The 26,750-nt window shown below is 37.0% G+C and overlaps 1 protein-coding gene across 1 annotated transcript in view; it reads right to left on the reverse strand.

The window, feature by feature from the left end:
• SUN3 (Sad1 and UNC84 domain containing 3) overlaps positions 1–26,750 on the reverse strand; it is a 45,446-nt gene that overhangs the window by 8,349 nt on the left and 10,347 nt on the right. Inside the window, exons 2-7 of the mRNA XM_075557311.1 lie at positions 21,656–21,717; positions 20,348–20,451; positions 18,538–18,578; positions 13,478–13,640; positions 11,484–11,568; positions 3,105–3,220 (exon numbers count right to left, since the gene is read on the reverse strand). Coding sequence (XP_075413426.1) covers positions 3,105–3,220; positions 11,484–11,568; positions 13,478–13,640; positions 18,538–18,578; positions 20,348–20,451; positions 21,656–21,717 — 571 coding nt within the window. The remainder of the gene's footprint in view (positions 1–3,104; positions 3,221–11,483; positions 11,569–13,477; positions 13,641–18,537; positions 18,579–20,347; positions 20,452–21,655; positions 21,718–26,750) is intronic.

Consider the following 26,750-nt stretch of genomic DNA (forward strand, 5'->3'; position numbering starts at 1 on the left):
ATGTGTTGTATACTGATACCCCCGAGACTATGGCCCTCAGTAACCCTTCAGGTGTTGAACTGAACTCACCCCGGGTTAGCTTAATCCACTGTTTAGGGTAAAAAAGGAAGCATTTATCCAAAGAAGGAGAAATGGAAACAGGAACTGCAGCAAGGAAGGGAATAAGCGACGCTGCACTGAGGAGATTATAATGGGGAAATTGAAACAACATCTTTATAAATTGTGAACATAAAACACCCAATGTCTGTAAACTTTCATCAAAATGAAAATATAAAGTTTTTTAAAAGTGGGGAAACAGTCAGTAGTTGGATAATTATTGTGTTCAACATAAAAATTAAAAAGGAAAGGAAAGAGCCAGAAAACCTCAAGGAAGGGAAATAATTTTATTTGCAGAATAACTACTGTGTAGTACTCTGATGTACTGGCTTTTAACAAGAACACAATCTCAGGGCACGTGGAGAAGAATGGCCCACTCGAGGACACAAAATAAAGCAATGGAAGTGATTACTGACAAAGGCACTGGGCTAACTAGATACAGAATTTAAAACAACGGTCTTAAATAAGCTCAAAGAGTTAAAGGGAAGCACAAATAAAAAGTTAAAGGATATTTGGTAAACAATCTTAAGGCAAACTGGGACTATCAACAAAGACATGGACATTATAGAAAAGACACAAAATAAAAAATCTCAAGCTGAAAAATACAGTAACCAAAAATGAAAAATTCCTTTCAACATGCTTGACAGCAGATTTGTGAGCACAGAAGAAATAGTAATATGAGAACTTGGTACAAGGAAAAATAAAATATTCTAAAATTGATTGTGGTGATGATGTACAACTCTTCTTGATATGAGTGAATCGTTGAGTTGTGTCATGTGAAGTGCCAATAAAACTGTTAAAAAAAAGGAGAGAGAGAGAACTTCAGTACAAAACAATTGAAATGATAATAAAAATAAAACCCAGGGGACCTGCAGACTACCATTAACTCATGCAACATATGCATTATGGGAGTCCCAGGAGGAAAAAGGGGAGAAAAATAGTTGAGAAATAATACCTGATAGCCCTCCAAAACTGAGGTAAAAAATGGAAAAACATTTTCAAGATTTTCAAATTCCAAGTAGGCTCAATTCAAAGACAGCCCCATTAAAACCTATTATACAAACATTGTCCAACACCATAGATAGTGAGGGAATCTGGACAGCAGCAAGAGAGGAGCAAATTGTCCTGGATAAGGGATCTTGAACTAGCCTCAGAACCCATGAAGGACAGCAGTCTTGGGATAACCTATTTAAAGCACTGAAAGGAATAAAACAAATACCCTTTTAACCTAGTGTCTCCCAAAGTGGGGATTGTAAAAGCAGACACACTTTATCCCAGATTATAGGCTGTAGTACACAAGTTTTTCATTGTCAATGGGGAACTGAGCAATTTATTTATTTTTTCCTTGAAAAGGGCTTGGTGTGCCAAACAGGTTTGGTAATTTATGCTCTAAACCAAGAATTCTGTATCTGGCAAAACTATCCTTTAAAAATGAGGACAAAAATAAGATACATCCAGATAAAGAAGGGGGTTAGTTCATTATCCTAAGTCCTGCCCTTCAAGAAATGTTAAAGGGAATCCTTCAGGTGGAAAGAGAAAGACATTAGTAACTTGAAGCTGCATAAGGGACTCTGCTGCATAAAGATCTCCAGTAAATGTAATTTCATGGATAAATATAAATACCAGATTTACATATTTTTGGTTTATAATTCACTTTTTGGAGAAATAATTTGAAGAACTATTTTTCTCATTAAAAAGTGTAGTGCAGAAAAATATAAATTTGTGTTTTTGGGCACACAATATATAAAGATGTACTTGTGACAACAACAAACAACAACATAAAAAGGAGGACAGAGTTGTACCAGGGCATATTGTTTGTATGGTATTAAATGTTATAAGTTGGGATCAATTCAAGCATTATTATTGTATATGTAGGATATTAAATGATAGTCATAATAGCTGCAATAAAATATTGTAAAAATTTACATAGACATGAAAATAATCCACTATGAATAATTAGACTAAACACAAATGAAGACTGAATGGGCAGACACAAAAAGTATGAGATGCATGGAAAACAGACAGCACAATGACAGTTGAGTCCTTCCGTAACAATATTTGCTATGCCTGTGAAAGAATATTTTTCAGCCAGATGAAAAACCGATGCTTAGTGTGTGCTGTGATATGGATTATTTTTGAGAGCCATTGTGAGGGATGAAATAAGTCAGACGAGAGGAACAAATGTAGTTTTTATCTCATTAAATGAAGTATCAAGACTCTACATGCGTATAGAGACTAAAGTCCTTCTAAAGTGACCAGAGCCTGTGGTGGGAAGAATGAGTATTTAATGAACATTTGTTTTTCAGGTGGTGAATGAATTTTGAGAAGGATGGTGGTGGTTTTATAATATTGTGAAAGTAGTTATGTTGTACACTTAAAATTGAGAGAGGAAAGTATTGTGTTATGTCTATTTTACCACAATAATGAAAAAAATTAAGTCTAACATTTTCTAGAAATAGATTATAGAGTGGAATGAGGTCCCGGGGTTTACCGCTGAAGGCATTTAAAATGTAAACTACCCACAGCTTTGGCATTGCAGTTCATAATTGTGCTACTCTCTCTTTGAGTCCACTGACTTTGGAGAAGTTAGCTGCCTATTTTAATTGGGAACTTTTCATTATAATTGGACATACTAAGCAGTTTGTTGACCTAATGAGCACTTAGCAACAGTATTGGTGTGTGAAGAGCATTCATTCTCATTAAATGTTAAATGACTGGGGTTTTCAATGGAAATAAAGAAGCCATGGAATCAATTTAAAGAAAAAGAATATGGGAGTTATTTGTTGCATTTGAAGATTAAGTAATCTAGTTTCTTGTTGATTTTGAGTAGAAAACTGTGAAACGAGAAATAATTCTTGGAGTTTGATGACTACAAAAAGCAAGGTAATTTCACGGGTTCTGAAATAAATTTGGAGAATTTTATATTGCCTCCATGTAAATCAATAGTTTCATGATAATATGAATAAAAGGCTAAAGTGCAAATGGATTATTCTTAATTTACTTATTACCTGAAGAATGGTGTCTGGAGGCATTTCATAATTTAAGAACCCTACTCCGTGCCAGGATAGTTTTGCATTATCATTTTTATAAGTTTCTGAAGTTCCTTCTTCAATGATGGAGCCTCCTAAAATGAGAACATAATGTTAGAGCAAAAAGTATGCACGTAATTCAAGACCTATTTTTTGAATTTCTATAGATTTCTTGGAAAACTATTTTCGAGTCCATTACAAATTAAGTAAAATTCATACTCAGACATCTGTAGGCGAAGTATGCCTCTTAATCTTCATTAGCTCAGAAATTCCAGCACCTTGAGGAAGTAATGTCTGCTTTTCTTAATACAGAAGATTTCTGAAACTAATAGTACAATAAAATAATATTCTGGAACAATCTACTTACAGAGAGATATGTACATGCTGTTGTTAGGTGTCCTGGACTCAGTTCCGACTCATAGCGAGCCTACACAACAAAGCGAAACCAAACCGACCAGTTCCGCAGATCCCCACGATTGGTACATTCAAGCCTATCATTGCAGTCACTGTGTCAATTCACTTTCTCGAGGGTCCTCCTCCTTTTGGCCTTCCGTTTTATCGAAGATGATGCTCTTTCCCATGAACTAGCCTCTCCTGACAATGTGTCCGAAGTGAGATGAAGTTACGCCATGCTTCTATGGAGCATTCTGGATCGTGGCATATAAACAGGGTTTTCCCCTATTGTCTCCCCCAAATATATGTCAGACTTAGGACACTGCTTGCAACACATAGTAAGTAATTGTAGCACACTTGGAAGCAAGCTGGGTAGAAGTTATCTCTCTGAAGGCATCTGCCATCCAGAGCAATCAGATTACTGACGGGCCCAATGTCGGTGGGGCTCACACCCTACTGACAGGGATGGTGATTGTTTCCCTGGAGAGCTCAGAATAAGTCAAGGCAGCAGCTCCAGGATGATCAAGGTTAGGCTGCCATCACGAATCTGCGATCCGCCCATCTTGTCACACATGTAACCCTAATCCCTCCTCTTCCTATTGCATGTACACCCCGAGATCGTCCCCCTTCCATTGCTGTATTCCCTGTGGAACTAGCCCTTCCTGTGATGTATGCCATTACCAGTAATCAGGGGGCACCCCCAAAATATATAAGCCTTGGTTAGAAATAAATCTCACCCTCCTTTCTCCTCTCCTCTTCCATCTCAATGTGAACCACCAAGAGGGGCGCTGAGGTGAGCATGCTACCATAAAATGTGTCTGACTCCTTTATTTTATCTTCTCTCCTATTGTCCCTATTCTCTATAACTATTATGATCTTTATATGTTATTACCATACAGTTGCTCCTGCAGACCCCGATGTTGTCCGAGGCTGGTTACTCTGACACTGTACTTCTTCCACAACAGATGGGTTTGTTCCTGTGGGAGCCAGTACATTTAATAATCTTCACCAGCACCGTAATTCAAATGCACTGATTATTCTTCAAACTTCTATATTACCGTATACACTTGCGTATCAACCAAGTTTTTCAGCATATTTTTAATGCTGTTTTGGGGGTAAAATTAGGTGCCTTGGCTGAGAATTGGGTTGGCTTCTACTTGAGTATATACGATAAATGTCTAACTTTCACTTGCATATGAGGCAGTTGAAAATCCCATGGCTTGAGTCAGGCACGCCTTAGTGCTCAGACTAACATCTTTGCTTTTTAACACTTTAAACAGTTTTGGTGCAGATTTATCTAATGCAATGCTTTGTTCAATCTCTTGACTTCTGCTTCCATGAGCAATGATTGTGAATCCAAGCAGAATCCTTGAAAACTTCAACTTTTTCCCATGTATTATGATGTTACCTACTGATCTAATTGTGAGAAGTTTTGTTTTCTTTACACTGAGTTTTAATCCACCCTGAAGGCTACAATCCTTGATCTTCAATGCTCCCAGTGCACTCACGTTCAGCAAGCAAAGTTACATACACCATCTGCACTGGAAAGTGGTTAGGAAGCCTGATGCCACATTCTTTTTCATACAATCCAGCTTCTCAGATGCTTTGCTCAGGATACAGTTTGAAAAAATATGAGCGGTTGCAACCCTAACCCAAACCTTTCCTAGTTCCCTTTGTTCTGTTCACACAGCCACCTCTTCATCCTTGTGGGGTTCTGCATGAGCACAATGAAGCGTTCTGGAATTTACATTCTTCTCAAGGTGATCCATCATTTTCTATGATCCACACAGTTGATTGTCTTTGCACAGTCAATAAAACACAAGTAAACACCTTTCCGGTATTTCTGATTTGAGCCAAAAGCCATGTGACATCAGCAATGATATCCCTTGTTCCACGTCTACTTCTGAATTGGGTATAAACCTCTGGCAGCTCCCTGTCAATGTACTGCAATTATTGTTGGGTGACCTTAAGCAAAATTGCTGTGATATTAATGTTCAATCTGACATCAGCAATGATATACCTTGTTCCTTGTGTATCAAAACCAAATTAATTGCCATCAATGAATGACTTCCACCTGTTTCATAGAACTGCTCACCAGTAAGTTTTTAATAACTTGAATCTTACAGAAGTTGATCAGTTGTAGTAATAGTAGTAGTAGTCCGTCAGTCAGTCAGTAGTAGCGCACAAACCATTTGTATCACCTTGTTTCTGTATTTTTGTTAGGCACCCTAGCAAAGAAGGTGTATTCTGATGTTCGGCGGGGTGCTTTGTAAATGTCAATTATGCCAAACGGTTTGATAACTTTGCTTAAATTGTTTCTATTCTGGATATTATTTTTCTTGCTTCTTTTTCTATTAATACCAGAGGAGTGATGAAGTCTCAAACTAAAATTGTGGATTTGAATATTTATCTTTCTTGTTCTTCCAGTGTTTGTCTCATCTATTTTGAAGCTTTTATACATGCAGTAACATTTCGGATTATAAGGGTTTCTTGGTGAATTACGCTCTTATGATTATGTAATGTTTCTCTTTAGTTCTGATCAATAATATTCATGCCTTGGAGTCTATTGATGCTCATATAGCCACTGCACTTCATAAAGAAATAGTTTGCATGTACTTATGTTTCATTATCTTATTCTAAATCTAATTATGAAGTTAAATTCAAGTGGGTGTCTTATAAATATTTTATTTTTGTTGAATCTGACAATATCTCTTAATTGGTGTGTGTAGGCCATTTACATTTAATATGATTATTAATTGATTTGTATAGACACGTACTATTCGATTATCTGTTTTCTCTTTGTCATTTTCATATTTCTTTACTTATCCTTTTCCTGTCTTCTTTAAAATTTTTAAAATTTGTATCTATTGGTTGTGACTCTCTTTTTGAGTATATGCTCTAGACCAAAAATGAAAACCAAAACAAAGCCCTTCATTGTGCCCCTACAGGGCAGGATAGAACTGCCCCTATGGTTTCTGAGAGTTGTACAATCGTTACCACAATCAATTTTACAACATTTCCTTTTTTCTTGTATTCGTTGTTGTTCATATAATTTTTTGTTCAATTTTGGAAAAAATATACACAAAACATTCACCATTTCAGCAACTTCTACATGTATCATTCAGTGCCACTGATTACACTCTTCACGTTGTCCTCCCGCTCCAAATTGTTTCACCTCCATTAAAATGAACTCATTTGCCCTTAAGCAAAAACTCTTCCTTCTTCACCCTTGGTAACCATAGATGAAAGTTTGGTTTCTTTTTTCAGTAGTTTACTTGATAGAATATTCAGATATCATACACTTCCAGAGTTAAACTGCTTCTAAAAAGCATTGTATAGACATCATCTCAATCAGCTCCAATGCTTCATCCTGCCTCCCGCATCCACTGATCGCTCCCCAGTTCCCCTCCTTTTCCCTCTCCCTCCCCCTCTTCCCAATAAACCATTCCATCAGTTATTGTCTCTCTGCATCCACCCCTCTGTGCTTCCTAAACTGGGAGACCTAACAGAAACAATAAAAACAAAAACAAATAAACCAGCATAAAAGAAAACAACAATAATGATATAAAGATTAAAATAAAGCATAAGAAAGAAAAGAACCTCACAAACAATATTTAAAAAGCCAGAGAAGAAATGTCTTTCTTGGATCAATGGAGAAATATTTGAGCATAGAGAAAATTCAGGTTGGGTCAAAAGAGGTCAACTGACCTAGTATCATATTATACCATGATTTGATTCACCTTCATCAAATTTACAGTAATCTCTGCCTGATAGTGAAGCTGTTCGAGTCCCTCACCTGTGACAAGAGACACTAGGAAGAAGGATTTTGGGCTCCCGCTGTCCTGCACAGCCTTCTGCAAATGGGACGTTCGCCATTTAAGCTCTGATCTTTCCCCTTCATCATATTTGGATTTTGTTGTAATCATTTTTGGATCACACAGGCTGGTATGGAAAAGAAGCTTCCTTTTGCTGTTCTATTATCAAATAATTCTTATTTTTCCTCCATCTAAAATATCTTTATTTAATCTTTATTTGTGACAGATATTTTTGCTGCTTCCAGAATTCTACACTGGTATTTCTTTTCTTTCAGTATTTTAAAAATGTTCATTCTAATAAGAATCTGTTTAATGATTCCAATAAAAATCTGTCATAATTTGGATTATTGTTCTCCTATTTCGGTTGTGTTTTCTTTTCTAGCCACTTTCAGTTTTTCCTTTTTTTTAATTTAAATAATTAAACTATGAGGTACATAGATGTATTTATCTTTGAGTTTATCTTCTTGGGGATTTGCTCTATAAATTTATGCTTGTCACCAAATTTGATTGTTTCTTCAAATCGATTTTCCATATAGATGTCTTATCCCTTTCTGAGGCTGTAAGGATAAGAATTTAGACCTTTTGATATTGTTCCACAGGTTTCTAAGGCTATTTCCTCCCTATGGCTCAGATTAGATGATTTCTATTATTCTATCTTCAATTTCATTGATTCTGTTTCCTGTTATCGTCCTTCCATTTTTGAGCCGATTTTTTTGCATTTGTTTTTAGTATTGTATTTTTAATTGTAATTTTTCTATCTAGTTCTGTTGCTAGTTTTCACTTCCTACCTGAGATCTGATTAGCTTTCCAGTTATTTCATGTATACTTACCTTTACTCCGTGAAGTGTCCTGACCGTAGTTGTTTCAAAGAGTTTGCACGACAGTCTTACATCTGTGTTATCATAGAAATGAACCCAAACTCACTGCTGTGGGGTCAATTCTGGCTCAGAAACCTTACAGGGAAAAGCAAACCTGCCCATTTTGAGTTTCTGAAGACTTAAGAGGTTAAAACTCTTTTTGGAATAGTATCTTTATCCAGCGCAGTGGCTGTTGCTTTTGGTCTGCTGACCCATGGTTAGCAGTTCAGCGTGTAAGCCTCTACACCACCAGGTTGTTCCTGAGAGCACATTTTCCTAGGTCTTTGTATTATGTTGTGAGACTCTGCATTCTCACAATGACATAAATGTAGGCTGTTTTGGTTTGTGTGTTTTATCAGGCAATCAACCCAGAGATGTTCAGACTTCTAATTCTTTCTTGGATTCTGTGGGTGGGGGTTCCAGTGTCTTACAAGTTGCAGAGCCTTTGCTATGGGACTGTTTTGCACACACACCACTCAGAAATTCATCGAAGACCTGACTAAATTTTAACCCAATTTCTTAATCTTGTGGCTTCATGAATGTGCAGCTGACTAGGAATCCTGGAAGCTGCCCACCCACTCACACCAAATTAGGGTTTTTCTTTCCCAGTTCTTTCCTCTAAGGTGCTCTGCCCACACTTGAGTCTACAGCACTCCGATGTCTGCTCCTTCTGCACAGAAAGCTGGGATTTCTGTTCTCAGATGTTTTGAAACTCACTCAACAGTCGCTACTATCTAGTAACTGAAGCCTGCTCTTAGCGAGAGATAGTAGAGAAGCAAAAAGGAACACCCCCATATGGGTCAACTCTTCAGTATTTTACTTTTTTCCACACTGTCTACTTCTGCATGCTTTCTACAATGTTCTGGTAGTTGTTGCTTGTACTTTGTGCATATTTTTGGCTCCAATTCATAGGAGAGCATAATTCATAAACTGAACTTGTCTTTTCCCATCTTGATCAAACCAGAAACTTACGTTGTGCTTTAAGCTGAAATGTATTGAGAAGCCATCCCATTTTTTTCATGTTCTACATGGAATATTCATCAATACATTTGTCATCATGGGAATGTCAAATAGCTGAAGTAAATATTTCAATATAAAAGGAGAAAGCATTTTTAAAAGTATCTCAGAATGTAAAGATTTATTTCTAATTAAAAAAAATCTCTAGGTTTGCCCTTTCTCAAATCCTCCTTGTTTGTGTAAATAATGTCCAGTCATTTAACTTTTTAATTGGTGTAAGTTAACAATCCATGTATTTTGGTCTAAAAAACCTATACTGTACACGTATACTAACCTTTTCTCATCTGTGTTTGAAGTTCTATATCATTCGCTAAATTGATCAATACAACTACCATATGCCCTTGGGGATGATTTTATAATGTTCCCCAATAAAATGACAATGATGTCTTTAAAGTAAATTAGGGACATATGTGAATGATGGATATATGATGGATTTTAAGGTTATCCGTAATCGTAGCTCTAATCTAAGAACAATATTATGATGTGGCCCTATTCAATACTTCCCCTCATGAAGAGATCACTGAAGATAGGGGTGATATAGCAAACTGTGGTGAAGAAATAATATGGTGATTGGCTATCAGAAAGAATAACATCGGGGTCGTAAAGGCTGATCTTCAAATAAATGGCCATCTAAGTGAGGTATCAGCTAAGTTCACAGTGAAATGCAGCACACTAGCCTGTGTAATTCAATGATGGTAAACGATAAAATCCAAATCTGATGAGGACAGAACAGTATTAGAATTTAAATTCTGGGCACCAAGTTTGCTGAAAGCTATGGATGGCAATAAAAGCCCAACATCCATTTGCAGCAGCCCCACGTGGATTAAGCCTCCAGCCAATGCCCTCTGACCACAGGCCAGAGTGTAGTTAGGCTAAAATTTGACAGTTCAGGGTGTTATGACATGTATGAGCACTTTCATAAGCCTAGACCAAAGAAAAGAGAGTCCTTGAAAGAAAGACATCCCAAATTGTCAGAGCCAGAGATCGCTTCAAATCCCAAGTTTTCAAGGAGTGTGCTTTCTCTTCAAGTCTCTATTCCTACATGTCTCAGATAGAAGCAGTCTCATCTAGCTCAGGGCCCATCTGGAAAACTCGCCTCTACGTCGCCTTCAAAACCAGTAGATCCATTGTGAATAGCCCGGACAATAGAGTCCATTAGAAAGTGGATTAATGTCACATTAGTTAGGTTTAAATTTAACATGTTATCATTTGTTTTCCCTTTTGATGGCTTTTATTTTGTTCTAGTTTTTAATATTTTCTGGGAAAATCTATAGACAGTAATTGGATTAATAATTTATTAGGGTTTTTACAAGGGAGGTTGGGGGAAATTGGGAGCTAATAATAGTATGAAAAAGAGAAATGTTCTAAAATTGTGATTTTGACTGCACAATTCTTTTGAAGATGATTAAACCATTGAATTGTATATGTGAATTACATGACAATAACACTTATAATACAATAACTCGGTGGATTAACTCCCCCTCTTTTCCTTACTGTATTTCAATCTATTTTACTTCACATTCATCAAGGAATTCAGTTTCAGGCAAGCTTTGTTATGTTGTTCTCTCTTTCTCTTTCCGCATGTGTGTGCGTGCACATGCACAAACATCTAAATAAAGCATTATTATCCAGTCTCTAGTTTTAGGCCAGGTACAAGTTTGTTTCCCCAGCATGGATTAATTAATTAAAATTAGTGTCACCTTTGTGCTTTATATTTTCTCCCTGCTTCCTTCCCTCTTCTCTCTCTCTCTCCATTCTTTACTTCCATATTGTTCATTGTACATGTGTTACTAATAGACTACTATAGACAGGGTATTGTCCAGATTAAGTTTAATGATATACTGCTTATTTCAGAATTCATCTTAACTTGAAGATAATCAGAATATTGCTTTATTCACAGCCTTTAAGCACTGTCATTTAACCACTGACAATGCATTTAGATCAATTGTTATGAGTCATTTCAGTATATAGTAATAAAAATGTTTATTATAGTTAAAAAAATTTTTGTATTTCCCAACTTCACCGTGCCGGCCAAGGGTGGCCATCCTTTAAGTTTATACTAAGAGAATTGCATACAAGTTCCTCCCTGTATGATCTGAACTCAGAAAGCAAATAAGTACAATATTTTAATTCTTTTTTGCTATCTAAAATTACTAAATTTTTCTCCATTTCAAGTTACCAGATGGAGAAAGCTATTTTCCAAATAAAGTGAATAGAGATCATTTTGAAGCATTCACTTTTCTTAGGTTGTGCTTTTCCATTTTTTCTATACTCACCAGCAGACTTCAGGGCGTAGTCAGCCATCTGGACTTGATCCTCTCTCAACTTTTTAAGGACGTAACTTACCAAACTTGATATTTCCTGTAAAAAATTTAAAGCAATCTCTATGAAGTGAACTTTGGCAATTAAACTCATTATTACACCTACATTCCCTATTCTGAAAAAGAGTCATAATAACATGATCAAGCTAACGTTATCGAGCACTCACTGTAAGCCAAGCAGTGTCCAAAGTACCTTACAAAACCCCCTAATATAAAGTTCATAGTTCTGTGAGAGGTCTCTCCAGACAAAAGAATAAAGCTCAGATGCATCCCCAAGGTCATACCGCAATCCTGAGCCTGAGCCCCATTCCAAGGCCCTAAACATTGGATCACAGTGAAATGGCAAAATGAGACTAGCCTATAAGATCTCCTGTCCCCTCTTACTGTGTTCTCCTTAGTAACAAATTTTGAATTGTCTTCCATTATTTGTGAATCAAAGCAGCTCACACAATGTAGACGAGTGCTTATATAGTAAAATTGGTAAAAGAAAACCAAATCCTCACAACTAGACCAATAGGTAATATTAAGATAGCGAGGGAAAGACTGACATTATCTCGAGTTTCATCTTGCTAGTCCCTACATCAGGGCACATGGGAGCAGCACTTTTTAAAGCGTTGAGAAACAAGAATGTTACTTTGAGGACTAAGCTGGGCCTGACACAAGCCACAGTATTTTCAGTGGCCTCAGATGCATGTGAGAGTTGGATATTGAAGAAGGAAGACCAAAGAAGAATTGATACATTTGAATTATGGTGCTGGTGAAGAATCTTGAGAGTACCATGAATTGCCAAAAGAACAAATACATTTGTCCTCAAAGAAGTACAGCCAGAATGCTCCATAGAAGCCAGGATGGCAAGATGTCCTCTCACATATTTTGGGACATTTATTAGGAAATTCCACTCCCTGGAAAAGAACATCATGCTTGGTTAAGTAGAAAGGAAGAGCCAAAGAGGAAGGCCCTGTACAAGACAGATGGACACAGTAGGCTGCTTGGTTAAGTAGAAAGGAAGAGCCAAAGAGGAAGGCCCTGTACAAGACAGATGGACACAGTAGGCTGCATTGATGGACTGAAACAATAACAGTTGTGAGGATGGTGCAGGACCAGGCAGGGTTTTGTTTTGCTGTATATACAGTCGCTACGAGTCAGGAGGACTGCATGGCACCTAACATGAACACAGAAACCTGGAAATAGAAATACATCACTTTTCTGAGATCCCAAATTGCTCCATTTCTGTGCTTACCGAACTCTAACACTGCCATTATTAGAAAACGTTCACCTATTTGGATTAAGGTTTGGTTCTTAAGGGCATACTGCTTTTCAAAACAAAAACAAATTATTTTGAAAGTTATATGTATGAGTTCTAATAGGACAGGAACACTTTGTCACAGGAATCTCCCAAAGTGGGACGTGGAGAGTTGTATCAGATCTCTGAATTTCAACTAGGAGAGTAGAAGAAAGAAAATATAAGTTTTCATAAGGATAGAGTAGAAGCCAAAAAAAGTTCATTGTTTTTAGAATTTTGCCAAAATCTAGTGCCAAGTGGATTAAATAGTTACACTTCCATCAATAAAATATTTTGCTATTTAAGTATTTATGTATAGACTTTTCAAGATTTCCATTTGTGAATTATATATATACATATACATATACACACACACATATATATATATATTTCCTTGACAGCTAAAGTAGAACCAACACTTATTTGGGTGAGAGGAACACCATTTTGCAAAGCAAAGTCTCCTCTGATATAGCGTGTATGAAAAGGGGGGGTCTCTCCAGGCCAGCCTAATGAAGGGAAGTTAAGATTAGAAAGGAATTTTAATGAAGAGGCCACTAGCCATATCTCAGGACTAGACCAATTAATCCAGTCTTTTAAAAAAGTGTGAAGTAACACAGGAGGTAAATATTTTTAAAAGCACTCATCCAAACCTCCCAGTACTTTTTACCTCATTGAGAAAATCCTTGTCCTGTTTCCCAACAGAGTCCTCATTCCAGCTCTGATTGTAAACACCATTCTTCATTTCTCTTAGCAATGCCTTTAGGGAATCTACTTGTTCTGTTAAAATTAGAATTTCACGGAAATTGTTTTCCAAAATCTGGCTTTCTCTCCTGTAAATGGAGAAACACAGTGAGAAAGAAAGGAGAAAACTCCATGTCCACGTAACCAGGTAGGATGGGCTTCAGGACACTCGCAAAGAGAAAAGCCAGTAGCTCGTAAGCTGTCTAGACTTGCGTGTCAGAGTGGAATTGAACTCCATGAATATTTCAGTGGCAGTTATTTAGAAGCGAGGAGCTTCTGAATGGACTCGAGCTTCCAAACACACATATCAGCTAAGTACATTAACTACTCACACCACTCAGAGGCTTTTAAAAATATTGTTGAAGAAATATTCTGGAATAAGTGGAGATCAGGGGAGCCCATGTGTTTAACTCATTACTATTTCACCTAATATGACAGATGAACAGATGACATGCACAGAAAGCTTTCTTGGGGACATTCTAGTGCTTGGTGCTGCACTGTCCTTGGAAATACAGGAATGAATCAACCTTTCTCTTCCCTTGAGGAACCTAAGGCTATATTGACCTGAAGCTGTGTGACACTATGTGAGTGTACACACAACTCCAAAAACAAACTCACCACCCTGAGTAGTTAGGTATGACTCAAAGCAATTCTACAATTTATTATATATGTAATACACACACAGAGAGAGAGAGAGATTGAGAACCCTGGTAGTGTAATGGCTATGTGTTGGGATGTGATCTATATGTTCAGCAGTTCAAAACCACCTGCATGTTCATGGAAGAAAGATTGGGCTTTCTACTCCCTTAACTAGTACAGTCTCAGAAAGCCACAGGGTTTGCTGTAAGTCAGCATGGACTCAATGGCAGTGATGTATATATATATATTCCAAGTGAGATTCATACCAGGTATACGAGGATGGCTCAACATCAGAAAAACAATCAATGTAATTCATCACATAATGAAAGAAAAGAACCACATGATCATATCAATTATGCAGAAAAATATTTTTTAAAATACAGCATCTATTCCTATTAAAGACACCTAATAAACTAGGAATAGAAGGGAAATTCCTCTACATAGTAAAGGTCATGTATATAAAATGAACCACTAACATTATTCTCAATGGAGAGACACTTAAAGCATTCCCCTTACCAATAAGAACCAGACTAAAATGCCTTTATCATTACTCCTACATGATATTGTGCTGGAAGTCTTAGCAAGACAGGAAATCCATATTATCAAGGAAGAAGTACAACTCTATTTGCTGATGGTATGATCCTATATATAGAAAACCCCAAAGACTGGGCAAAAAAAAATTGTTGAAACTTAATGAGATTCAGCAAAGTGGCAGGTTACAAGATCAATATATAAATATCAGTCAAATTCCTTAATGTTAAGCGAGCTATGAAAAGAAATAAGGGAACCAACATTATAAGAGCCACCCAAAAGACGAAATGCTTAGGAATAAGTATAACCAGAGAAACAAAATACCTGTACATACATAACTACAGAGCTCTATAATAAGAGACCTACACAAATTGAAGACTATGCCATGCTCATTCATGAGTTGCAACATAGTGAAAATGCTAATTCTATCAAAGCAATCTACAGATATAATGCTATTTGATCCATATCCCACATCATTTTTAAAGAAGTGGAAAAACTGATCACCATATTTATATACAAAAGGAAGAAAACCCAGATAAAGCATTGCAAGAGCAGAACAACAAAGGAGGAGGCCTTTTATTTTTTGATATCAAAATCTGCTACACAGGCATGATAGGCAAAATAACCCAGTACCAGTACAATGGTATATACACAAATCAATAGGACAGAATAATCCAAGTAAATCCAGCCACCTATTGACAGCTGATCTTTGACAACGGCTGAAACAGATTAAATGGAGAAGAGATAGTCTCTTCAACAAATGAGATTGATGAGATGTGATAGTCATTTGCAGAAGAATCAAACAGGACCCATATCTCACACCATACCCCACCCCCCTCCTCCCAATGAACTCAAGATTGATCAGAGACCTAAATATAAAACGTGGAATTATGAAGATCATCCATTTAAAAAATAGACAAGCGTAGGGGTCATTATATGTTATAAATACACTATCAAACATAATGTAAACCAGAAACAGAAGAAATTAAACTAGATGACTGGGACTTTCTAAAAATTACACCTTTGTGTGCATCAAAAAATTACACCAAAAGAATAAAGAGAATCCACAGACTGGGAAAAATGTTTGGCAGTGACATATTGATAAAGGGACTAATCTACAAAATGTATAGAAAACATCAACACCTAGACAACAAACAATGACAAATAATGCAATTTTAAAATATGGAGAGGACATGAACAGACCAAAGGATTTCAGCAAAGACAACATTCAGATAGTCTAAACATGTGAAAAAATGTGAGACTTGCAAATCCAAGTAGCAATGAGATATCATCTCAGCCCAGCTACAATAGCACTATACATTAAAAAAGAAAACAACAAGGGTATGGGAAGAGTAGTCAAACCACCAATGAAAGTAATATGACACCATCTCAAAAATGTAAGACTAGAAATACCATATGGCTCAGTAATTTCTACACATGGTATAGATCCTAGAGAAAGCTCTAAGCCTGTGGCCTTTAGTCATGCTTAATGTCTGGAACCGAATTTATCCCTGTGTTACAAGAAATAACCATTTAAGGTCAAAAGGGCAGCATTTACCCAAAGACAAAGCTCAGAGGGTTAGGAAAATCACACTAAATGGACACGGGAAATGAGGAGAGGAAGTGGGATACGTGAGCGTACATTGAAGAGGTTGTAATAGATAAATTGAAACCAAATGGTTATGGCTTGTTGGGTGTAAAATGGATTATCTGCTCTGTAAATCTTCACATAATTCAAAATCCATAGTATTTTTAAAAAGATAATTCCGATATAATATTTTTTCAAAATATCAAAAATACATGTTAAAAATTTGAGAAAAGCAAAAGTTGTGAAGGCATAAACACTACTGGATTATAATTTATTCTCAACAGTTTTGTTTTATGAAAAAAGCTATTAACAGAATGTAAATTATAATTTTAAGTTTGTTCCAAATCATTAAGCCTATGTTAAATTATTTTAATGGCTTCATAATACTCCATGACATGGATATACTCTCAGAAATCCTCTATTTGTTTCATCTAGGTCATTTTGATTTGGGGGATGTGATAAGTAATGTTGAAGGCATATATTTTTATGCCAGTGTATATTTTAAAGGAAAGATCCATAAGGAGAAATGCTATATTAAAAGTTTTTAATTACCTAAGGTGATAGATTTAATGACCATGTTTTAATAAACATGTATAGTAAACATGTATGCTTACTATAAAGTAACAAAAAGATATTCAGAAAAGTTGAAGAGGAAAAGTGACCTAAAATGTCACTCCCAGAAACCACTCTTGTTAATAGTTGGTGACATCATTTCTACCATCCCTCTATGCATATATTAGCTACTATTAGAAGAAAATGAAGGGGGATCTGAATGCATAGGCATTAAAGAAATAGAAGACCCGAGACAAGTTAATCTGCTCACGCTATATTTAACATTTAAAATATTGTGCTTCGATTGCTGAAGAAAAATGTGTGCATAAGCAAATCCAGTAAAGAAAGCTGACGGTGCCCGGCTATCAAAAGATATAGTGTGTGAGGTCTTAAAGGTTTGAAGATAAACAAGCGGCAATCTAGCCGAAAAAGCATCAAAGCCCACATGGAAGAAGCACACCAGCTTAGCTGAACACAAGATGTAGAAGCGAACAGTTATTAGACATCAAAGAACTAAAAATCATATCAATGGGTGCCCACTTCCTTGATACAATCAATGAAGACAAACGTGTGCATAAGCAAATGTGGTGAAGAAAGTTGATAGTGCCCAGCTATCAAAAGATATAGCATCTGGGATCTTAAAGGCTTGAAGATAAACAAGTGGCCATCTAGTTCAGAAGCAACAAAACCCACATGGAAGAAACACACCAGCCTGTGTGACCATGAACTGTCGAAGGGATCAGGTATCAAGCATCAAGAATCAAAAAAGCATATCATTGAAAATGTGGGTGAGTGCAGAGTGGAGACTCCAAGCCCATTGGTAGCCAACGGGACATCCCTCACTGAAGGGTTGTGGGGAGGAGATGAGCCAGTCAGGGTGCAGGGTAGCAGCGATGAAACATACAACTTTCCTCTAGTTCTAAAATTCTTCCTTTCCCCCGCTATCATGATCCCAATTCTGCCTTACAAATCTGGTTAGATCAGAGGATGTATATAGGTACAGATGGCAACTGCAAACACAGGGAATCCAGGACAGATGACCCCTGCAGGACCAGTGGTGAGAGTGGCGATGCCTGGAGGGTGGAGAGAATGTGGGGTAGAAAGGGGGAACTGATTACAAGAACCTATGTATAGCCTTCTTCCTGGGGGAGGGACAGCAGAGAAGAAGGCAGGGAGAGAAATCAAACAGTGTAATATATGAAAAAATAATAAAAAATTATGAATGATAAAGGGTTCATGAGGTGGGGGGGAGGGAGGGGGAAATGAGCAGCAGATATTAAGGGCTCAAGTAGAAGGCAAATGTTTTGAGAATGGTGATGGAAACAAATGTATATATGTTTTTGACACAATGGATGGATGTATGGATTGTGATAAGAATTGTACGATCCCCCAATAAAATGATTAAACAAATATTGTGCTTATTTTTATTTGAATTTGTCAGAAGGAAATAACTCAAGGAAAAAAAACCCTCCCTTATATATGTATACATTCTTCTTCTTTTTGTTTTAAGATTTGTCTTTTATGGTGGACAAAAAAGGAGAAAGTGTTCTTGACTAGTCTGAAGAAGGATGGGTACAATACCATAGAGAATAATTATTGATTTTATAAAACTACAGAGATAAGTCAGTATTTGAAACCATGCCAGAAAGCCCCACATATCAGTAAATCTGACTCACTGTAAAAATTCTAATTGTTCTTTTGCCATACGAAGTCTTGCCTAAAAAAAGAAAAATCACCATGAATTCCCCATATTCAAGTGAGATAATTTTTATTAATATTGAGTAAATTACAATTCAACATTTGGTATACGCTTCATATTTGATATGCATTACATGATGACTGTGGTACATGTCAATTTATAAGAATCCAGCATCTTTTCTGGCCTTAACTGTGAAGAATTCATGTATTTGGAGGATTTGATGCAACAGTAAAATCGATTTGATAACAATTTTCTACTGCAGTTTTGTAGGAAGCTACAACTTGGGGAGGTGGGGTGTTATCGGGCCAGGGAGAGGGGAGGAGGAAACAGACTTAAAGGGTGAGACCCTGGAGTGGCCCTGTGGGCGGAGCTGCAGTGCGGTTCTAAAAGGCCAGCACTGAGTATTCTGAGAAGTGGGAATACAACCTGGGCAGGCCCACCTGAGCCCTTTAGGTACATTCCTCTAGGCAGCGAGGAGGCACCTCCTTCTGAATTAAGTGGTGTGATTAATTTGGGATTAGAGTAGCGGTAATCATCAGAAGAGTCACTGGCAATTTACCCAGCATCTAACCTCCAAGATGTCTGGAACGAGCTAGCTTGTTTGGATAGGGCAGGTTGTGCTAAATTGAGTATGGTCAGGGGAAAACACCATTTCTTGGATAGATAACTGGATTGCGTGACTGCGAGCCACTCTTGGAGGTGGCCCGGAGGAAGTAGGTGCACGAAAGATGCCGGATGAAGAAATGGAAGCAACACTGATTTCTCACATTTCAGTGCTAGCAACCCCTTGCTGCTTCCATCTGTGCCCATTAAGGCAAGTTCCAGCACAGGCCTCCACATGTACCCTTCTCAGCTTGTCCTGCCATATCTATGCCACTTTCTGTCACAAATAACCACATGAGTTTGCACATCCTGGCCTCAACACACAAGTACACACACACACACACACAGCCATAAACGTATCCTATCATGCTGACATAGCAAGGGCATGCATGCTCATACATACATGAATGCAACTATATATATATACATTCATGCGTACAAGTGCACACACACATGCCCTGCATGCAGTCACACACATACGTTCATATACATATATATGCACACAGATTCTACTCAGCTTTGGGATACATGGAGGTCAATAATATTACCTAATGTGTACAACCAGAAAATAAATGGATGGCACTAATATTTAAGAGTAGAAGAAAGCAATCATAGAATGGGCAGGATGGCGAGACATGCAGAAGAATAAAGATGATCCTCTTGGAAAGCATTCCAGGTAACGGGGGTGGGCAACAGTGCACACCGAGATGATGGAATGCATTGTCCTTTCTTTCCCTATCTGCAGTTTCCCTTCCCGAGATAGTTTACTGAAAAAGGTATGAACCACTAGAAATGTGTTATCTCAGATTGCATTGCTAGAATGTGGCATAGATCCGTGCTGAAGGACAATTAATTACCAAAAAAAAAAAAAAAAGAATCTGATGTAAGTAGCGCATTCAATGGAGTTTAAGTTGTTACTCTAAAATCTAGGCCCCAACAGTAGTTTCTGGGATATGATCATATCTTTAAAGTTGTGAAGGATTTCATTTTGCTTGGATCCACAATCAATATTCATTTCTTTTATTGTTGTTTTTAATCACTTTATTGGGGGTTCATACAGCTTTTATCATCATCCATCCATCCATCCATCCTGCAAAACTGAAGGCATAGTGAAGGTGATCTAATCTTGTAGCATATTAAATTGTAAACGAGTGAAATACAAAATGACTTAGTGAACACATCACCTGGTAACTATAAAGCCTTGAGGCATATTCTGCAATTACATCATACAATTGCCTGGAGTTTTGAGGAAAATCGTTGTCTTTAAGCCATTCACAATTTCGAAGGCCTATTAAAAAATAGGTTAGAATTTTTCTTTAACTGGAAACATGTTTCTAAAACAGTTGATATACATTTAACATGAATTTTACTATGCATGATCTTCACAAAAAGACAATTGGAGTTCTATTTAATTCCACTGAACTAATGTCCACATCAGCAGTGTCTCGAGCAGTCTTGCAATTTGACTAGCATGTTGGCAAGCTTACACCAAGTTGCAAATACAAAGGAAACATTTGCATTCATAGTAACTACTCCTATCTATATATAATTCACTCTTAAAAGATGTCAAGGCAATATAGACTGCAATTTCCAAAGTGAGTAAAATATTATATATCAATTATTATACTGTACACACTGCGGTCTCTGCACCCAGGCACTCAATACAGCCAGTTGAACTCCTGTGCACAGGTCTGAGGTCGTGCGGGGAGGACATTTCAGCAAGGAGAGACTGAGACCATGTAACAGGAAGGGCCAATGGTAGCAGTCAGGATGCAGCAAGGAGTTGAGCAATGTGCAGGTCTTATAAGAAACCACAATACCCAGAGTCTCACGGCTCCCTGAGATGAAATGGACACCCTAGTCCATTCAGAAGCAGGTAGAAAACAAAGGTTCACTGAGTATTTGGGGAGGCAGGGAGTTGGGATACCCAGCACAATGGAACACCAGCCAGCATCCTGCCATTTATAAAAAGCTATTGCCTGACAATAACTAGGTTGCAATCTTGATTCTAAGGGTAACTTTTTGCTTCAGGCTGTGAATATATTAAAGAGCAATTTTCTGATTGTAAAAGGGGGTTGTGATTTGTGATACTGGAAAACTGCAAACTGCATGTCAACCGTCGTTTCTTCAGGAATGATATGCTGAGCAAGTGTTTGGTTGTCAGTCTCCCAAGTTGAGTAAGCAAATGTAGAAAAGATGACTTGTACTGTTTAAAGTGTTTAAAACTAAGAATTCCTAACTCAGTAACAACTTTTGTTATACTATATAAGAATTTTAGGAGAGGAAAACAGCAGCTTCCAAATTTTCTTTATTATTTCAAATAAAAATATTCATTATTTTTACAATCATAATAAATACTGTATCATACCAGTAACTTTTATCATGTATTGTGGTATCCATTTGTAAATATAAGTCATTTCATTGAGACTTTTCTTATCATCAAAAAATATCCTGTGAAATGGCTTTAAAGGTAATTTGATGGTAAGACTTACCTATAAGAATAAAGGTCAATATAAGTATCATACTTATGGAAATCTTCCGTGATCTAAACAACCTAAAAACAAAATTTCAAATTTCAAATACAATACATACCATTAACTTTTCTGTTTTGTTTATCAAATTTTCATTGTGAATTATGTGGAGGTTTTACATTTCATATAATCAATTTTTTATTTAGTTTAAATTGTGTATCAATTAACTCTCCTTCATAGCTTACTCTACCCCCTTCCCTCTTGTAGAGTATTATCTTCTTCTCTGGTCAGCCTCTTAGCCCATTGCCTCCTCTCCTCCTTGCCCTCCCCGCCTTGGAAACATCCAAAGGCCGTTCTCTTGGCTTTTCCCTTCCTACCAGTGGTCTCAAACATCTGCCTTTGTGTAGTTGACTAATTTTACTCAGCACAATGTTCATCTGTGCCGTGAGGCATTTCATGGTTCCGTGTTTTAGCAATGCACAGTATTCTACTGTGTACATGTACAAACGTTTCTTTACCCAATTTTCGACCAGTGGACAGTAGGGTTGCTTCCATCTTCTTGCTACTGTGAACAGGCTGCAATGAACACAGATGTGTGTATGCCTGTTAGTCCTATTACTCATACTTCTTTAGGGCATATCACCTGCCCAGGGACTGCTGGATCATATGGAATTTCTGTTCCACGTTGTTTGAGGTCTTGTTGCATTGCTTTCCATGGTGGTTGTACATATTAATAATTCTACTAGCAGTGTATGAGGGCTTCAGTCTGCCTGCACTCTCTCCCACATTAGCTCTTCTCTGTTGTTTTTGTTTTTAATTTGGCTGTCATTGTCTATGTAAGGTGGTATGTCATCATGGCTTTGATTTGCATTTCCTGGATGGATGATGATTGTGAGCATTCCTTTCAGATTTATTTTTGCCATTCAGATGTCATCTGTGGTCAATTGCTTATTCATATCCTTTCCCTGCTTTTTAGATGGGGTATTCATCTTTTTTCTTATTGAGGAGTTGAAGTTTTCTATAGTGTTTAGAGACCAATACCTTGTCCATTGTGTCATTGCAAAAAAATTTTCTGAAGTCTTTGAAGTACATATCTAATTTCTAGTAGGCTCCATGTATCCATTTTGTCTTCTACTGTATGTTTTTTATTATAAATGATAGTGTGTCTGTCCTGAAATAGAACCCTTAAGTTTGACATTATTTTCTAATGACTTTTATAATTCTGAAATTTACATTTAGATCTCTGATCCATTTTGAGTTCATTTATGTACATGGAGTTTGACATGGGTCCTGTTTAAATTTTCTGCATAAGAGATCCAAGTTTTCCAGAACCATTTGATGGACTATCTCTTACCCATTTCATGATTTTCAGCCATTTGTGGAGATTAGTTGTCTATAGGTGAATGAATTTGTTTCCAGGCTCTCTACTCTGTCCCACTATATTCCTATCCTTGTCCCAGTACCAGGAGGTTGTAACTAATGTGACTGTGTGACGGGCTTTGTGGTCACTTGTGTGAGGTGTCTTACTTTGTTCTTCTTAAGAACTTATTTAATTATCCTGGTTTTCTTCCCTCTCCATATATCATTAGTAATTCATTTTACAAATTAAAAAATGAAGTTGTGATATGGATCAGCATTGTATTCTATTTATAGATTGCTTTGGATAATCTCAATATTTCCACAGTGTTAAGCCTTCCTATCCATAAAGATAGAATATTATTTTTTAAAAGTTTTATTAGGACTCCATCCACATAGTACACCATTCAATAGTTCTGTTATGTCAATTTTAGACAATTTTCTTCTTCCTTATACTCATTGTAATTCATGTAATTGTCATTTTTTAATTGTGGCAAAATATACACAACAAAACATTCTCCAATCCAACAACTTCTATGTGTATAATTCACTGTCAACGATTATTCTCTTCATATTGTAAAACCATTATTGATATCCTTTTCCACATTAATGCACCACCAGTAACATAAACTCAATGCCCCTTAAGTAAAAACTCTTTCTCCTTTACCCATGGGCCAAAGGTCAAGTTTGGGTTCTTTTATTTTTTCAGTAGTTTTTGATATAATATTCAAATATCATACACTTCCAGAGTAAAATTACTTTTTCAAAGAGTTGTATATACATCATCTCAATCAATTGTAATGCTCTCTCATCCCACCTGCATCCATTGTTTGCTCCCCAATTTTCCTCACCTTCCCCATCACTCCCCACCCCTATGCCCCATAAACCCTTGCATCAGTTATTGTCTCTATTGTCCACTCCTCTGTGCTTCATAAACTGGGAAACCTAACAGAAACAATTAAAAAATATGAAAAATAAAGAAAAATATTAAGATAAAAAAGAATAGGAAATAAAAGACCGGTAACAATATTTTAAAAGCCAGAGAAGAAATTTCTGTCGTGGAACAAGTGAGAAATATTTGAGCCTAGAGCAGATTCAGGTTGGGTGAAGAGGGAGGTCAGCTGGCCAAGTATCATCTTATACAACATGGAATATTCTTCCACGTATGTAAGTATCTTTTGGTATCCTTAAATATGGACTTAACACTAATCATTACAACCAAGTCAACAAATGTTTGATTGGTTATTATCAGTTAAGTCTGTGATTTAATTAAATTTCTGACCTTTCATTCTTCATCATCTTCAAAATTTAGAAAATATTATTTTCATGGTGGTATGTGTGGCAGTTATATAATCTTGTGTCAACTTGTGAAGGGGTGGAGTCTAGTCTGTCAATCAGGTCACAACTTAATGACCTCATTTGGAGGTCACTGGAGGCCAAATACACTCAATCCTTGTGAGATATTCCTGTTCACAAGCCACATGGAGCAATGTTGATGGCAGCCAGAGCCTTGGAGCTGACCACATGGAGACCCATGCCAGTGTAATATGCTTCCTCTACTGCTGGATCCACAAGACTTTCCACCCACTGGCCTGTGATCTTCCTGCACTCGGCATGAGTCTGAAGAGGAATTTACAGACTGGTACTGGACATATGGGCTAAAACCAGACTTAAGGACTTGATCTGGACTGGGATGGGATGGTTTCTTTATATAAAATTCTTTCCTATACACATATGAGTGTCTGAATTTGTTTCTTTTGTCCACCTAGACAAACACATTGTGAATGTGTATGTATTGTTACATTTTTGTGCCTGTCTTAAAAACTTGTAAGAAGAAAACTAATGAGATTGGTCCTAGAGGGCAGGCATGACACATTAGCTAAAAAAAGGGGGAGGGGGGAATCAGTCTGATATAGTAAAAGTTATGTATTAACTTATTCACTTATGGCAATTAAATTTAAAATTAAATTAAAATTAAAGTTGTCATAATCTTCTCTTCCTATATTTATTGAAATATAACTACAGAAAAGTAAGACAATAATTGAATAGTTCATGAACCTTCAAACAACGAATATATTAATCTAATCTCACCCAGGATGAGACAAAGTACATTCTTAGCCCTTCCATCAGACCCTACACCTTCTGCTTGCTTAAGGTGATTGGTCTCCTGAGGTCATTCACAACAGAAGGAAACACAGAGCATTCTCACAAATGTGATGTTTAAGTCCATTCTTGCAGACACGGTGTCAATCCACCCCTTTGATGGGCTCTCTTTTTAGCTGCTGCTCTAATTTATGATGTCCTTTTCCAAGGACTGGTCTCTCCTGATAAAACGTCCAAAGTATGTGAGATGAAATCTTGTCAGCCTCATTTTTAAAGAGCGTTCTCAGCACAATTCCTCTAAGACCCATATGTTTGCTCTTGTGGCAGTTTGTGATGTTTCAGTATTTTTCATCAACACCATACAGATACATAAATTTTTCTGCAAACTTCCTTATTTTTTGTCCAGTTGTCATAAGCATACAAGGTGATTGAAAACATCATGGCTTGGGTCAGGTACATCCTAGGTCTCAAAGTAACACTTTAAGGAAATCTACACAGCAGATTGGTCCAATACAGTATATCATTTCGGTTTTGACTGCTGCTTCCATGGACATTGTGGAGCCAAATAAAATGAAACCACCAATGACATTAGTCTTTCCTCGGCCTATTATGCTGCTGCCTATGGGCCCATTTGTGAGGGATTTTGTCTTCTTTATACTGACCTGTCTTCCCTGCTGAAGACTGCAGTATTCATTCTTTATCAGTAAGTGCTTCGTGGCCTCTTGGCTTTCAGCAAGTATGTGATAACATCCGTATATCACTGATGGGATGCATGTCCCTTTGTCAAAGTGACATTTTCATTTTCCAGTACTTAACAAAAAATAAAACAAAGGTGTTCTGCAGCCGATTTGTCCAATGCAATATTTTGTGTTTGTTTTGACATTTCTGGGCATTGGTTGTTGACTCAAATTGAATAAAATCATTGGAAAGGATTCTAGTCAACCTACTACCCCTTGAAGGGCTCCTTCCAAAGGATATGCTGACCAGTTTAAAATATTCAGATTTCCTGTCCATTCGTGCCACACTTCCATTCTGCTTTCCTACATCTAGCTTTTTGGAAATCATTGGTGATGTCAGATGGATCTTGGCTGAAAGTAGAAAACACCAGAAAGATATTTTGTGTTTTATTAGTCAATAAATGCAAAGGCATTCCACCGTGTGGCCCCTAATAGATTATGGATAACCGTGAGAAGAATGGGAATTCCAAAAATTTTTTTTTAAATAAAAATAAAAAGGAATGGGAATTCCAGAACATTTGATTGTGTTTATGTAGGACTTGTACATGGATCATGAGGCAATTGTGAGAACAGAACAAGGTAATACTGCCTCATTTAAAGTGAGGAAAGTTGTGCATCAAGGTTGTATCTCTCACTGTATTTATGTATGGTATGTGTGGAGCAAATCATCAGAGAAGAAGAAGAATGTGGCATCAGGATTGGAGGATGGCTCATTAACCAACTGTGATATGTAGAAGGCACAACTTTATTTGCTGAATGTGAGGACGACTGGAACATGAAGATCAAAGATTGCAGCCTTCAGTGTGGATAATGATTCAATGTAAAGAAGACCAAAATACTCACAAATGGCCAATCAGCAACATCATGATAAGTGAAAAAGTTGAAGTTGTCAAGGATTTTTTTCTTTCTTGGCCCCACAA

This window comes from Tenrec ecaudatus, chromosome 9 (genome assembly GCF_050624435.1).
Source record: "Tenrec ecaudatus isolate mTenEca1 chromosome 9, mTenEca1.hap1, whole genome shotgun sequence".
NCBI lineage: Eukaryota > Metazoa > Chordata > Mammalia > Afrosoricida > Tenrecidae > Tenrec > Tenrec ecaudatus.